This window comes from Ambystoma mexicanum, chromosome 12 (genome assembly GCF_040938575.1).
Source record: "Ambystoma mexicanum isolate Mex_15411 chromosome 12, UKY_AmexF1_1, whole genome shotgun sequence".
NCBI classification, from domain to species: Eukaryota; Metazoa; Chordata; class Amphibia; order Caudata; family Ambystomatidae; genus Ambystoma; species Ambystoma mexicanum.
In genome coordinates, this window is record NC_090936.1 from 173,944,917 (window position 1) to 173,960,884 (window position 15,968).

General features: G+C 47.9%; 1 protein-coding gene across 1 annotated transcript in view; it reads left to right on the forward strand.

Moving 5' to 3' along the window:
- POLR3B (RNA polymerase III subunit B) overlaps nucleotides 1-15,968 on the forward strand; it is a 1,940,302-nt gene that overhangs the window by 494,268 nt on the left and 1,430,066 nt on the right. Inside the window, exon 8 of the mRNA XM_069628254.1 lies at nucleotides 948-1,065. Coding sequence (XP_069484355.1) covers nucleotides 948-1,065 — 118 coding nt within the window. The remainder of the gene's footprint in view (nucleotides 1-947; nucleotides 1,066-15,968) is intronic.

A 15,968-nucleotide genomic window follows, 5' to 3' on the forward strand; every position in this document is an offset into this window, starting at 1 on the left:
ATGGGAGGACAAAGTTCTACTTGGCCCACATACATTGAAGTGTCAGAGATTCCTGGATTCTGTAGAGTGTAAGCGGGTTAAGAAGCTGGGACAGTGGTAGGAATATACTGTCTCACGTAGGGTGTCATCCCTCATCCCGTGAGACTTTTGCCTCCCTATGTGATACTCCCGCGGTGCACCACACCCAGGGGGATTACTGGACTGTGGCCACACCGCCCTGGCTACAGGAGAAGGGTTCTCACCCATGGACAAAGACGACATCCAAGGATTTGTCACATAGCCTGAACATTTGTCTGATACTCTAGGCCTCCATTTGGTTCCTATCAGTTGTCTGCCTTAGCTCGATTCTTTGAAATCCTATGGTCACACCAACATTGATGACTAAATAATATCTATCAAGCTTATCACCAAATTGCGTTTTCAAGTTGCTTATGTCAAAACGGCACCCAGTGGAATGTTTTATGGTGATTTGGTAAGGCAGAGAAATGCATCCAACTCAATCATGTCGACTTTAGGTTATCATGCTTAATGTGCTGGGTTTAAAGCATACTGTACGTTTTGTGCACTGGTTTTCATGTGTTGATCAATGCCAATAATTATGTAAATCTTTTTTTAAATGAAAACCGCAATGCCATGTTTCTGTTACAAAACATGACAATTTTAGGTAATACATATAGGAGCCTTAACCCATATTAAAGTATACCTATCTGGAAATACGAATGCTGTTAAAAGAAGTGATTATCAAGCATTTTTGGGCTGCTTTTCCTGCAACATTGTGTGACAAATAATCTTTAAGTAAAGCCTTATTGTGTTCTAGGGTTCCCATGAAAAAACCCTTGTTTTGTATGAGTTTCTCAGGGCAATTGGAGCCTGTTGAAGACGATGATGTAAACACAACAGTACAATTGTTATACGTCTTCTTTTTTTTTTTTTTTTTTTTTAAACAGGTGGCTACTTCATTGTTAAAGGTGTGGAAAAAGTCATTCTCATTCAAGAGCAGTTGTCTAAAAACAGAATTATTGTGGAAGCTGACAGGAAGGGGGCAGTTGGGGCCTCTGTGACCAGGTAGGGGAAATATTGTATCTATCGGTGTACATGATATCATGAAAAAAAATATCCTTTTTAGAGTGTTATCTTTGTTCCAATGCTTGGGAATATAACAAACTTTATCAAAATAGTTTACACTTACTTTGGTTTGGAGACTGCAGCCAAGAGTAGAGAAGTGGCAGATAACCCACCGACCTGATTCGGTAATGTTAACCATGTGGGATGGAGTAGTCCTGTTTCCTTCATTGTTGAAGTGGAGACAAATATTTGGATCTTGTCCTTAATCGTGTGAACCAGACAGTAGATGTGCAGGGAGTAGAAATTGAAGAGGGCCAGAAAAGACAATCAGTCTTGGAGCAGGTGGAGGTTCGACGTTCAAAGCAGAAAGAGCACAGTGCAGATAAGTCTATAAGAGAGTAGCGCATAGCTGAGATGTTGAGGATGCAGCCTATGGCAGGAATGGTGATAGAGAAAGCACACCGCCCGGACTGCTTGCCTCCCAGTGCAACTCCCTTACATACGGGTACCGACTGAGGACTTCCAGAACATGATGTGATAATTCACAGGATCTCGTAATTTCTTCCCAGAGGGGCGCTCTTCCCTATGAGGTTGTGGAGGTGAGGTTGCTGCCCAAAAGGGTGGTAACATGCGGCAGGACCTCATAGGGAGAGACTCCCCTCACGGGGGTAATGACTCCCATACTGTGAATAACTTCCTGTAAGGGTGCAGAAGTACGAGTCTGACACAATGGTGGCATGTTTGTTGGCAAATACTCTTATTTACATAAAAAGAAAAGAAAGGGATAAACCTATCTTGCCCTATTTTTGTGAGGGGTTCCCTACCTCAACAAAAATACTAAGGACACTATCAGGATGTCTAGTTAGTCCACAGTTCTATGTCCAAATATATTTCTGTGCCTTACACTCTACCTAAGGAAAAACTGTGTCTCTTCTTGATCCAGATCGATGCTTCTCTCGTTCTGGATACAGATTCAAATGTTTAGTTCTTGATGCGAAAATACAATGAGAGTTTCTTTAACTTAAATGTTCTTGATCTTATATTCTTTTCCAAATGTATACAAAGCACAGTTCTCAAGTATCTCTTCCCCTATTCTTATCTCTAGTTCACAAATGTAGTATCAAGTCTGGTTCACTATCCTGCCAGAATTGACTGAAGATCTTAGAATTCCAGAACATGTATCTTCTTTTGGCAATGGGTCCTCAACCCCTTGTTTTTGTTTCTTGCACTTATCTTTTTCTCTTACTTGGGTCCCAGACCCCTGTGGGCTGTCTCAGGATATCCCTGACTTGCACTCTTGCTTGTTTCTCTTTTGTGTGGGTCCCAGACCGCTTTATATTATCTCGGGATCTGGGGCTTGCACTGGGCCCCAGCCTCTTGACTGGGTGCTTCTTCAGACATGTGTGGGTCCTTCATCCCTGTGTGCTGCTCTTGCGGGGCTCGCCCAATTTTGCATGGGTCCCAGCCCCTGGTGTACTGCTCTGGCGGGGCTTCTCCGACTTTGTATGGGTCCCAGACCTCCTCTCAGGTTTATTGCTTATGTCGCCCAAGCCTGGTTCACTAACCTGCCAGGCACTGGTTTTCATGTGACTGTCTCGTAGTTTTCCCCAGGTACTGGTATGAGGAGATAAGAGTTATTCAGCCTTCCTCAATCGCCTGCTTTGTTCTCTCTTGTCTCCACCTCCCGCCACAGTAACGCAAATACCTTGTTTGGAGTTACTGGCTTGCTGCTTTGTGGAACTGCTTCTTTCTACCACAGGCTTCTACACAGCTTCCAACTGTCTCCACGTGTCCTTGCAGTGTTCCCATGTCTGGTCCCTCTTGGCATATGCTTGTGGGTCCGACTGCGCAGTCTGACTCCCGGTCTTTCCCAGTCCCCTAATTCTGAAGCAAGGCTGCGTCAGCCTTTCCTGTTCTCTGCGGCGAGCCTCCAGCCAGCTCTCGGTTCCTCCAGGGAGGATCTGATAAGGTACATAGTCCTTCCTTGCTTTTTATCTCTGGGGCTGCCTCTAGTTGACTGTACCGCGTATGTTGGTTCTGCAGTGGGCTTTTGCCTCCTTGCCTGATCTTTGTGTCAGTGGTTGTATGTACTCCTTCTGGGTAAGCCTCACTCTCCCTCGTCCCAGTATGAGCTGTATGAATTATGTTATCTACTCTTACAAAGGGACTGAGTGGGGTTAGGCGAAAGAGAGGACAGAAACGGAGGGGGTGAATATTGCATTCTCCAAAGGCCACCGTCACTGTTCCCATGGAGGGCTTCCTTCCCCATGAGATCCATCCGCTGAGTACCACACCCAGGCGGTCTATAGGGTAGCAGCCTCACCTCCCTGGCCTCATGGGAAGGGGCTTCCCCCATGGGGGCAGTGACAATACCCTGGGATTTGTCACACTCCCTAAACCCTTTGCCTTACACCCCATGACCCTGGTTAACCATCTGATAAGCATCCTGAGAGTACTACTCTGTGCTATTGTAAGGTTTCTTCTGTATCACCTATAAGATCCAATATAACTGACGTAGATGATGTAGGGCAACATCAAGAATAACCTTAGGATGAATAATAACGAAATAGCGATGAGGTGGCTTCAAGGAAGCACGAAGGGGACCTCGAAACAACTGGAAAGATACTTTGACATTACACAAGGGCTGACCATGCTGTATGAAGTAGGGGTTGAAGTACTCAATGACTCGGGGGAACAGGCAGCTGGACTGCAGCCACAGTGAGGGAAGCTCCCGTCCGGAGTCAACGACCGGGGAGTTTCGAATTCGGAAAAGAGGACTTACCAAGAGGCTGTCGGCCCGAGAGAGAGAGAGAGAGAGAGCCCTGAGCAGCAGGCGCAGAGGCTGTCTGTGAGTCGGGACGGGCCTGACTCCAACATCCACTGTAAAGGAGTTTGTGGTTGCATGGATTCCGGGAGGTCAACCAAGTGTTCTGGAAACTGTGCCCAGACCACCGCAAGCAGAGCGGTTCCGCAGAGCTGCACTGAAACAGGAACGAAGGAAGAAAGACATGCAGAAGACTTGTTTGAGAGAAAAGCCAACCCGAGACCCCGGGAAGAACTAGACACTCACTCTGATCACAGCCAAGATAAATGGGAGTTGCGGGAGACCCGGGTGGTGTTCACAGGAATATTCAAGTCAGATGAAGAGCCAAGTATTATTCGGGAGTAGTCTTCCCTCATCACAGTGATACACAAAAGACCCCTTAAAAATAGAAGCCGACACCCTGGTGCTGATGGTCAACGAGGAAAAAGGCAAGAGAGACTACCTAAATACCAAGCTTACTTTCAAAGTAAAGAATACATTAAGAGTGGACATCCTCGTCGGAGTGATGACCAGAGTCTTAACCATCAATCACGCCTCGGGAGTGAACTACTGCATTGAAGTACAAAATCCAACTTGCAGGAAAGAGATAAATAGGACCAAGAGCTATTCAGGAGCAATCTCCCCTGTAGTCAAGATACAAGTAGCCCTAAGAGGGTATCAACAGTAAGAAGAAGAATTGAGAAAAGATTAACCCAGTTGTTCCGTAATCCTTGGGAGAAAGTGAAAGAACTTTTAAAAATGTGTTCAAGAGAATATCAAGGAACAGTCTTGAACACATCTCCAAGTAGACCAGGAGAAGGGAGTCATTCTCCTGGTGCTAGGGCTTTTTGTAAAACAACCCTTTCACAAGAGACTGCTATTGAATCAACCAAAACTGGCTGATTTCACCAGGAGAAGGGAGCCATTCTCTGGTGCTTTTGTCAAGAAGAACCTGGAACATTTAGTGGTTTAGTTCTTAGTGAAAGTGATAGTTAGCTGGCTTGGACAGGAGGTCATACCTTTTTGTTTTGACTGCCATCTGAAGGGCCCCCAGTATTTTCTGTTGAGGCAGGGACAACCCCTATAGAGATAGGGAAAGACAGCTTTATTTTCTTTGAGTTATTAATAAAGGTTTATAGCAAAAATGAGTACACCTTGTCAGCCTCCTTACTGCATCATGCCACAGTGTCCTGAAATGCAAATGGCAACTAGCTAACAGGATCTTGCAAACACAATTGAGGTGAGAAACGATACAGATGAGTGTTCTGAATGAGGAGGAGAATCCTTTCCCACTGTGCCTCAGAACTGAAGGATAACAGCGAAAGAGGCCTGAGCCATGGACCTGGAAGAAGGGGTGAACGAACGAAGGCCAACATCTAAAGGTACTGATAGGAGAGCAAGAGGTGTTGGAGGGTTAAAGAGTTGGAGGTAAGAAGACTAGGGAAAAAAAGAGACTTATGTAGGGTGGGGGGAGGCATGGTATCACAAGTATGACACTGACACAATGGGTACAATTTGTAAAACCTTTATTGAAATGGTGGGGTTGGACAAACTCCTAGTCTGCTCTATAACTAAGATAGGAGTAGTCTCTACAATCAGATAATACATAACGCAGTCCTAGTGGAGTCTGTCAAATCAAAATGGCCTATGCTAACAAAACCTAATGCCTGCCCTATTTCTTGTACATAAAAGTGAATAACGGAGAAATGCATGCAAAAGGGAAAGATGAGTGTTCAAATTAAATAAATGTGTTTGAACCAGCTTTCCTCCCCATGTTGGACCTCACAGAGTAAGGCTGTCCCTGTAGGCAGGATGACACACTATGGCTCAGCTTCCAACACAAATACAGTTTCGGAACGTGGATTGAGGCCCGTCTGGCCTTCCACTTTTAAGTCCTTTTTCTCGACTTCTAAAAATAATGTTTCAACCAAAAAGTTCACAAAGGTACCCCTCTGCTGGGCTCAGACCTTTCATGATAAATTTCAACACAAACTTGCAAGTGGGGCTCCCTTCCCCACGCTTACTTCACTTCGGGTCTCCCTCTGTCGGGCTAGGGCCACTTTCGGATGTGGAATGCTTTCGAATGTGCATGGCTTACTTTTCAGATCACTACAGGACCACTTCGACTCAAAATGTATAGTTCATCTTTTACTTTCCATTTTCTACGAGTTAAACCTTTCTGTATCACTTTTGCTGTATATTCTCTTACTCGCTTCGAACAATCTACCTTTCAATGAGACTTTCATGTGGGCTACTTCCTTTCGCCGGACCACTCTGTTACTTTGTATTGCTGAACTCGCAAATGCCTTTTACTTCAAAGTTCATTCACAGGTCTGCCTTTACTCGCATCTCATTCACACACGTTCAGCCTTCATTGTGATAAAATGTTGCTATTTCAAACTTTAACATACACCAGTCTTTCAGGTCGCTTGCCAACTCACCGGCTGTGTGCGTTTTTTCTTTGCTTTACGATTTCCAATTCACGAGTCAAAGTTAGTGCCACAGGCTTGGCCTCGCCTCCCTAACTCTGCCATTCACCCGGGAGGGTTGCTGGCGTCCTTGAAATACAATGCTGTTTTCACTTGCGGAATCTGTCTTTCTCTGCGTGCCTTTCGCGGCCTGTTGGAGGCAACGTAATCCTGTGGAGAACTCTGGGGTTTTCCAACCTGTTGCTCTCGCCCCTTGGTGCGTCGCTCTGCTCCAGTAGGTTTGCCTTCATCCCGGAAGCTCTGCTCGTTCTCGTGTTCCACCTTGTTCCATGTGTGTCTTTGGGTTCTGCCTTTTATTCGTGTAAGGAGAGCTAATTGGTATCAGGTGTATGCACTTAGAATTAAGTGCCTGACTTTGCCTGACCTGATTAGCAGGACAAGGCCAGTACGATGTGTGAAAGTTAATGTTACTCTGTCACCCTCTTCCTCCGCCCATAGTTTGTGTAAAAAGTGGGGGGGTGGGAGTTGTGGGTTGGTATCTCGGAGCATCCTAAAATAAAGGATGGGTTGGGTTAAACAAAATAGGGGAATACCACATCTTGCCGTCGGCTGTCTCACCCCCACTCCCGAAGACCCCTAACCCAGGTGATCCTCCCGCACTGATCCACCCCCAGGGTCTGGATCAAAAGCTGAAAGTCATGTCCTGGCCACCTGAGAGAGATCCCAGGGACTAGCAGGTGAGACACCCTCTGGTTTCTCACACTAAGGAGGGATGCAGGTTGTGATTTGTAGTTCTAACAGTCCAAGATCCAAGCGCAGTGATGCTGGCTAGCATAAGAAAAGGAAAACAATGTGCATGGTGGGAGTTTTGGTTCTAACGCTCAATGAGTATAGTGCATACTCCTACGTCCCGTCCCCTTTCCTCCATACTTATGGGACATCTCTCCGTCCTGTGGGACGGTGTTAGGAAAGATTTCTTAATTGTGGGTAATTTTCCTTCCATGTGACAACCCCTAAAGTTTTTGCTGTTGTTTTCACCATGATCTAGACTTTGCCAGAGAAGTGCAGCCTTCTGCCGCACTCCTCTCGGCTGTCGCTCCATTCTTACGGGGAAAGTGACATGCCCTTAAGACAGTCAGTACCGGGAAACATTGTTTTCCGTAGTTCTTTTATCATGTTGCAGCTTTCGCGCAGCATGGCACAAGAGGGCACTGTAAGTTAAGTTACTGCTCTCTTCGGTCTCTAGTCTTCTACAGGCCCTAGATACTCTCTTTGGATTGTTAATGAACGGTGCAAGTGAATCACGGACGGGACTGGTGGCAGCGATCGTTTCTTGTGTTTTTGAGATCCTTTTGGCGTTTAAGCGCGTTTCTCGTGCTTAGCCCAAAATGGTGGCCTGGCTTCCAAAATGGCCAGACCACAAGGCTCTTAGTCCTGTCCGCTGAACGTCTTGCCCCCTTCACCTCCCCCAGGTTGAGCCGACCCGGGGCCTTCCTTATTTGGGCATGTACTTTCCCGCGAAACACAGATGCTTTCACAGGCTTCTACAGGCCTTATGTGTGCCTCCAGGATGTGGGCTGGGATGCCTGGTCCCAATACACATCCTGGGTGCCAGAGAGTCTAGGGTGTCGTAAATGCCTGGGACCCTCATGGTCCGTGATAGGTCCACGTATGGTGTGAGTGTTTTATGAGCAGATCTCCCATTGGGTCCCCTCCGTTTTGGCGCGAAGGGAACCGTGGATAAGAGGGGGCTGGAAACACCACTACCATGTCGATCTCCTGAGTTCTCACGAACAAAGGAATACAGAAGCCAAGTATCCTGCAACCACGAGGCTGAACCGAGGAATCGCTGGTGACCCGCTGAAGGACTGCTCCTCTGCACTGCTGTCGCTTTGTGAAACCCTTTCTACCTCTGATCGAACGAGAAGGCCTGTACTGGTACTTCGACCCCTTGGAATAGTGGGAACAACTATTCTCGGCATCTTCAACATCTCCTGCACGTAAGCCTTCGGAAGTGTCTCTGGGCCATCCAGCAGACTGACCAGCCTAACTAGGAGTCTTGCTCTGTAACCGCCGTCAGGTTGTGTTGTATTACGAGTCCTTGTCACTCTCACATGATTCGTACACTTGGCATTCCCAGGTCTGAAGTGAGTAGTGTACATTGGGCTGAAATACACACGGCTGCTCCGTTGCCCTGCTGTGGTAACAAACTGTGCGGGTTCACTGCGTTTGGGACATCCTCAACTCAACTGCTGCTGCTGCGGAATCTACACGATGCCGAGACGTCCCCTGCTCGTATCCAAACCTGCCAGCACTGAAACTGACGCGGAGAAGACTGGGTCTGCCTGCATCGGGGACCGGTGAGTAGCATCGCTAGGAACTGGTCGCCCTCCTGCAGGAGCCCATAGCATTTCCCCGCTGTGTCTAACAGCACGCCTTTCCGTACTCACGCTCTGCCTCTGCCCACAGTGGAGTCTGCGCTTGAGTCACAGAGTTCTGTTCATCTTCAATTGTTCATCGAACTAAACTGCCTGATTCCCTCGAAGAGACTCCCCTTTTGCCCGTTGGTACCAGCATGTGCAGGTACTTTTGAGCACAAAGCTCAACTCTTCGTAGGGCTTGGACTTCCTTTTAGTTATGTGCCTCTGAAGGCGGACTGGGTCTAATTATTCGCACTGCCTGTTTTCCTCCCAATCTAGGTGGTCTACACTTTTGTGCGTCTAACTCGTTAGACTCGTTTGTATTTGTATATATATTGTATTGGATTGGTATGTGTTGGTTTACTTGAGTTTTATTGTGATTACTCGCTACGGTCAATGTTACAAAGGCCTTGTAATAAATGTGTCTATATTTTTAATATAACACCTGCTTGGAGTAATTTGTAAGTGTCCTTGCTTTGTGTGCTCATTGCAGGCTTTCAGTCACCCTCACCCCTCTTGACACCTAGTCTTGACCGCCGCGATCGCTACCTTGATTGGTCTGGCTTGTCCAGAGGTTACCCTGTTCCAAGAAACTAGGCTGGCCTTCTGAACCTCTTCCCCTCCAGGACAGAGTTTAGAAATCCATCTTAACAGACGGGACCGGAGCACTTTTGTAAAAAGCATCCAAATTCTTTTAAAAAATGTGTCCCTCCTCTCTTTCCTGCGTGGGGCCCGGCATGCGGCCGTAACCCCGCCCACCTTGGCTCCACCCCGCGCATCGCCCATCATTCCTTTTCTCCGCACGATCGTGGCCAGACGCACTTGCATCCTCGGAAGATTTTCTTCTGTTTTTCCCTCTCTGGCTCTTGCTAGCGTTTGTTTACTAGTCTGTCTATGTCTTTTAAACTAGATTTTCCAGACTGTTCATCGTGTCACCGTCGGTTCGCTAGGGCGAATCCCCATCCTCTTTGTTTAGAGTGTTTGGGTCCGAAACACCGTTTGGACTCCTGTTTTTACTGTGACTCCCTTTCGGTCCGGGCTCTTCAATGTCGGTTGGAGCGGTGGGAGGAGGTTTTCGGACGGACTCCTCCTTCGCATTTTCAGGCGTTCATCAACGAGAAGAAAAAACGCCCGGTAAGATCTTTGATTTTCAGAGCACCCCGGCCGGGGGATACCTTCCCGGGTTCCTCTCGAGCCGGGAGGGGCGTTGATCGCTCTGTTACTGGGGTTCGCCCTGAGGTGCCTGTCGGGCCTAATAATTCTACCAGAGTTTTCTCCGAGGGTTTCCGTAAGGGGCCTGTGATCACAGGAGTACACTCCAAGGCCCCTCTTGTGTGGTCTGTGTGTAGACCCAGTTCTACTGAGTCGTGGGATACCGGAGCTCAAAAACAAAACCGGGGTACGCCCCGAGGTCTTGGCTGGGCTTGAGGTTCCCGAACGCATGTTCGAGGCCCGTGCCGATAAGACTTCTACGGGGCCTAGGTCCGAGGTCCCTCGTACAGAGTCTAAGGCTACCAACAGTTCTGAGGGGCTGGGCAAGGCCCTGTCGGTGACAGTGCACCGTTCCCGCTCCTGTGGTGACACCAGATTTGTTGAGGGGTGGTTTCTTCTTTTACCGGCAGTGCTGAGGCTCTTTCTTCGAAGGCTCAGTTGGCGGTTGGTATGTCGCAGAAACATTCCAGGCCTCATAGTACCGGCTCTGCCGAGGTTCCTTATGTTAAGGCTAAAATTAAGACCCCTGATCCATCGACGGGGACCCCTGCCTCACTTCCTCACGTGCCGCAGTTCCCCTCAGAGGAGGACAAAATGGCGCCCGTTCCCGCCACGACCACGGCGGCCATTTTAGGTACTACTCCTACAACTACGCTGTCAGCCCCTGGTGTAGGGTTCGGTCCTTCGGGTGAACCTAAGGTCCCTTGTGCGCATCCTTACCGGCCAATTTATGATTGGAACGCCCGGATGCCTCTTCCGCACAATGTTTTGTTGCCCGCGGGGGTGGGTCCCTTGATTTATGTGGATACGTCAGAGGAGGGGCCTGTGTGGCACCCTTCCCCGTCGCGTCCCTGGATTTGTCCACCTCATGAGAGGCCTCCTCAGGTTCCGAAGCAATCTCCTGAGGATGCCTTTTTCGGTAAATTTCAAGCGCTTATGCGCACCGACCCCATGAGGGAATATTTCAAGGAGCTTTTCAAGGATATATGTCCACCCGCGCCTCCGGCTCCACCCGTACCGCCGGCGCCTCCCTTGCCCGTAGTGCCTCCCCCTGTGCTTCCGCCTGTGCCGCCATTGTCCCCAGTGGATAAGGCAGTGCCTGACTCGGCTCAGCAGGAGCCGGACCTGTCAGATGACCCTCAAGGCGATCAGGACAACGAGGACCTGCCCCGCTCTACCAGAGCTTTCAATGACCAGGTACTGGACATGATGAGCTTCTTCGATGTTCAGGTGCCCGAGGCACCTGCACCGCAGGAGGGCGTGCTTTCTGGGACGTTCACCTTGTCTCCTTTGGAGCGTACCGGTCTGTTCTTGCAGAAGGACGTTCTGGCCGAGGTCCGAAGAGTTTGGGAAAAGCCACACTCGGGACTTTTTGTAAATACAAAGATTGACGCGAGGTACAGGCTACATTCCTCGGAAGAAGTGGCCTTGTCGTCTTGTCCACCTCCCTCCTCCACAGTGGTGGCTGCGGCCACGTTGCAATCCAGACCGGCAGCTTCCTCCTCCGCGATGGCGACTCAGGTCTTGAGAAAGGAGGACAAGCTCCTGGACTCCCTAGGGAGGAAAATCTTTGCCGATTCGGCCTTGCAGCTCAGGCAGGCCAATGCAGAATTGATTTTGGCGGGAGCTAACATGCGGATGTGGAGAGGTCTGTCGGAGTTTGAGGAGCACATCCTGGTCGAGAAGCTGGAGGATTTCAGAGGAGGCCTTTCCGATGCCAGGGTCTTGGCCCAGGATCTCCCGGAGGCTGTGGCTCATCACGTAGACACCTCGGCTCGGGGTCTTATGTTAGGGGTTGATACCTCGCGGCAAGCATGGCTGCATGCCACTAAGTTCTCGAAGGAGGTGCAAGACAAGGTTCTGGACCTTCCATTTGATGGTAAGGGGCTTTTTCACTCTTCTGCTGATGTAGAGCTCACCAAAACCAAAGACAGCACTCAGACGGCCAAATCTTTGTCTGTTCTGGTTAAACCTCCCTTCAAGACTCAAAGGCCGTTGTCGCAAGGTCGACCTTCCTCTGGTTTTAGGGGCTTCCTCGACCGCAAGAATCGCAGAGTGGATACTCCTGCGGGGAATAACCGCCGTAGACAACAGCGTATGTGGTATTTCTCCCGCTCCTCAGCCTCTTCATCAGGTTCAGGTGGCACCACCACCGATAAACCTGCCAAATGATGGTTTTCCACGCTCGCACGAGACCCCGGTGGGAGGACGCATTGCGTCTCATTGGGAGGAGTGGCAGACCATCACAGAAGACAGATGGGTCTTGTCAGTCGCTCGAGCGGGCTTCTGCTTACCTTTACCCCCTACCCCACCCCTCAGCCCTCCTTTTCAGCTGTCGGGCTCACCCTCCCTCAAGGTCGAGGTTCAGAAACTTCTGCTACTCAGAGCTGTGGAACCCGTTCCCCTTGGGGAGCGAGGGGAGGGCTTCTACTCCCGGCTGTTTACGGTGGCCAAACTCAACCAGGCTGGCCTGCACATCATCCTAGACCTTTCCCAGTTCAATTTTTCCCTACCCCAAGAGAAATTCAAGATGATCACACCCGGCCAAATTCGCTCCTCGTTGCAGGCGGGCGATTTGGCTCAGCGTGGTGGATCTTCAGGATGCGTACATGCATATCCTGATTTGGAACCCACACAGGAGATACCTCCGTTTCTCTCTGGGAGAGGAGCACTTCCAGTTTCGGGTGCTTCCTTTGGCCTCAGTTCGGCGCCTCGTGTCTTCACGAAGATGATGTCGGTGATCGCGGCCCATCTTCGTCTCCATGGTATCCATGTGTATCCCTATCCTCCATGGCGGTCTCACAGGACCTGACTTTCCTGGGTTTTCGTTGGAACACGATAGACTGCCGTGTTTATCTGACCGGGGACAGAATGGCAGATCTGTTGGCCACGTGTCAGATGTTTACGTAGTCGGAGAGCATGTCGGCCTGTTGGTTCCAGAGGCTTCTAGGCCTCATGGGCGCTGGGTCTTCCTCTTGCTCGTCTCAAAATGAGGCGGACCCAGATGGCTCTTCGGAGTTCCTGGCGTCAGGCTGTGGACCCGGATTCCAAACGGATAATGATTCCGGATTCCATGAGTGGACCTGGACTGGTGGTCTTCTCTCAGCAACCTGTCAGTGGGTGTCGGGTTCCAGGACCCAAGCCCCATGGTGACGATCACAACAAACTCCTCCCTTTTCGGGTGGGGTGCGACGTTCGATCTTCTTCAGGTCTCGGACCTCCGGTCACCTCAGGACAAGCTCCTGCACATAAATCAATAGGAGCTTCTGGCGATTTTTCTGGCGCTCAAAGTATTCAGACCTCTCATTGTCAACAAGGTGGTCCGCATAAGAACATAAACAAGCAAGGGGGAACAAAGTCTCCCCCTCTCGTGGATCTGGCCATTCAGATTTGGGAGTGGGCCGTGCTTCATGGGGTCTGGCTGCTTGCAGTGCACTTCCCGGGCCGGCTGAATGTCATCCCGGATGCCCTCAGCCGGCGGACAGTGGTCAGCTACGAGTGGGAGTTGAAGGCGGAGATCCTATCATGGATTTTCTCGCGTTGGGGCACACCGGAGGTGGACCTCTTCGCTACGGCGATAAACAAGAAGCTTCCTCAGTACACCTCCAGAGGGGGGCTGATAGCCTCCTCTCTGGGGGACGCACTCGAGATCCCATGGCACAACATGAGAGCTTACGCCTTCCCGCCTCTTCCACTGGTTCATCGAGCAATTTGGAAGTTGAAATATTCTGTCAATTGTTCTCTTCTACTGATAGCTCTGTGGTGGCCCGCCAGGTTTTGGTTCTCAGAACTTCAACACCTGTCGGTGTGTCCGCCGATCAGGTTACAAGTAACTCCTGATCTTCTTCACCAAGGGGAACAGTAGATGTGGCACCCCTCCCCATAATCGCTCAACTTGGCGCCATGGTGCCTGAGTTCACGGCGCTAGAGCCTTTGGGTTTGTCTGCGGATAACATGCGCATTATCCAGGCAGTCAGGAAACCCTCGACCAGATCCCAATACAAGAGTAAATTGCTCAGGCTCTGTCATTGGTGTTTGAAGAAAGAATTGGACCCGAGGGTGGCGACGATTGACACGGTGCTGTCCTTTGTCTTCTCCCTAGCAGATATAAGGGTTGTGTTACTCTTACTAATTTCATGCGCCCTCGTAACGTTGTAAGAAAGGATCAATCAATGCTTCTTATACTCCAAGTCAAGTTATTGATCTTTTATTACTCCTTTAGTTCTTAGAAAAATGCCCTATATTATTACACGTGTTTTGACATTCTATGTCTTTTTCAAATCAGGTCTAGTCACACAATACATAACAAAAATAACATTTTTTTAAAAATTCAAAAATGCACCCAATCAAAAATTAAACATCATTAATGAATGGCCATTTTGAGGGAGGGGGTAGGGTGGGATTGTTAGGAATGAGAAAAAAGTTTTTTCAAAATAAAGAAACAGAAAAATATGACAAAACACAATGAGAGAGAACATTTTTGTTAGATTTTGATTAGTAAAAGATAGCTTCGTGATTGTTTTATATGTTCATCATTGAATGTATCGCTCACTGTTATTTCTTACCTAATCTGTTTCTTTCAAAATTCATAAGTTGAATGCTTAACTTCAATGGTCATGGGTTAAATCCCTAAAATATAAACATCATAAGGCTCATTAGTAAGTTTATCTACCCCGCGATGTGTCAAATCACTACAAATACTATGTGGAGCTATCCCTTCCGTTAGTTTCTAGGTGGAGAACGTGAATATCCGTGCCATTATCCGTGTTAAGCTTTGTTAATCCTCGCAATGCCTCTTAGCATATCTCACGATTATAACTAAGTCCAAAAGGTATTACCACGTGTTCCCCACGTGTAGTTGGACCGTATAAACAAGACCCCCATGTCAGAGCTCCCTCAGCACGCTTACCTGCTCCCAACGAGCGTGTTCCGTTTCTAAGAGTCCCCGTGCTTTCTGCATCTAGGTACTATTATTGTTGTGTGCTAAGTTGCTGAACCGCTTAGTCCTACTACTGTGTTTATTGCTTTCGTCCTAATTCTTGCTCAATACGATCAAAAAGTCATTTGTTGTTTTGGCGCAAGCTAAAATAATTCTTTTATATATGTCAATTTTAATTTACTAATGCAAGACGGAGTTTTAACCGAAAAAATTTGTTGCTCGATAATTTACCAATAAATTACATTTCCTGATAGTCCCTTGTCAAGCAGTGATTTAGATTTATCATTAAGGTCAATTTGTCTCTTAGGTAAAAAATACACAACTAAGCTTCAGTCGAAGAACTGTTCCGATTGAATCCTTGACCGTCCCTTTTCTATTTTTAAACTCGCGGCCATGTTTTGGGAAAATTTCAATTTTAACTTATGAAGATCACGTTCTCCTTAATTGTTACGCTTAATATTACGTTAATTTTTGTCACTAAACATCGGTGGCTTATTTAAAGTTGGTTGTGTATAGTGAGAAATTACATAAATGTACCATTTTAAATGGCAAACTGATTCCGGAAAGCTGGGTTTATTAGACAGAGCTGTCCCAATTTCTTACCATGCCATTCCAGCATTGCCCTCTGGTTGTTAATTGAAGTTTCTGAACCTGGTGTATAAAATATTCTTTATGCTTATTCGACTCTTTCCAAATGGTGTTACCCCGAAGGAAAAAATATAAATTATTGTATATACATAAACAAGTACTGGATACAACTGTTTTTGATCACATTATGTTGAGCTTGGTTACCCATTGTTTTCCTTGTTTAGAGAAATGAGGACATCTCATGTTCTGAATTCAAGCCTCTTTCCACTGAACGAAATTTACAAATTAATTTTGCTTCCTCTTGCCTCAATTTGATTTCAAGATTCCCTCCTCTTGGTCCCATAGTCACTTTGAGTCCAATGAATATTAAATGTTTCTTATCAATTAGTTGATGTTTTTGTTGCCAATGTTGAGATAAGGGTAAGTTAGTGTCCTGGCTACCAATACTTGAGATGTGTTCCCTTATTCTTATCCTAAGTTCCCTGATAGTGCTCCCTATGTATATGTCTTCA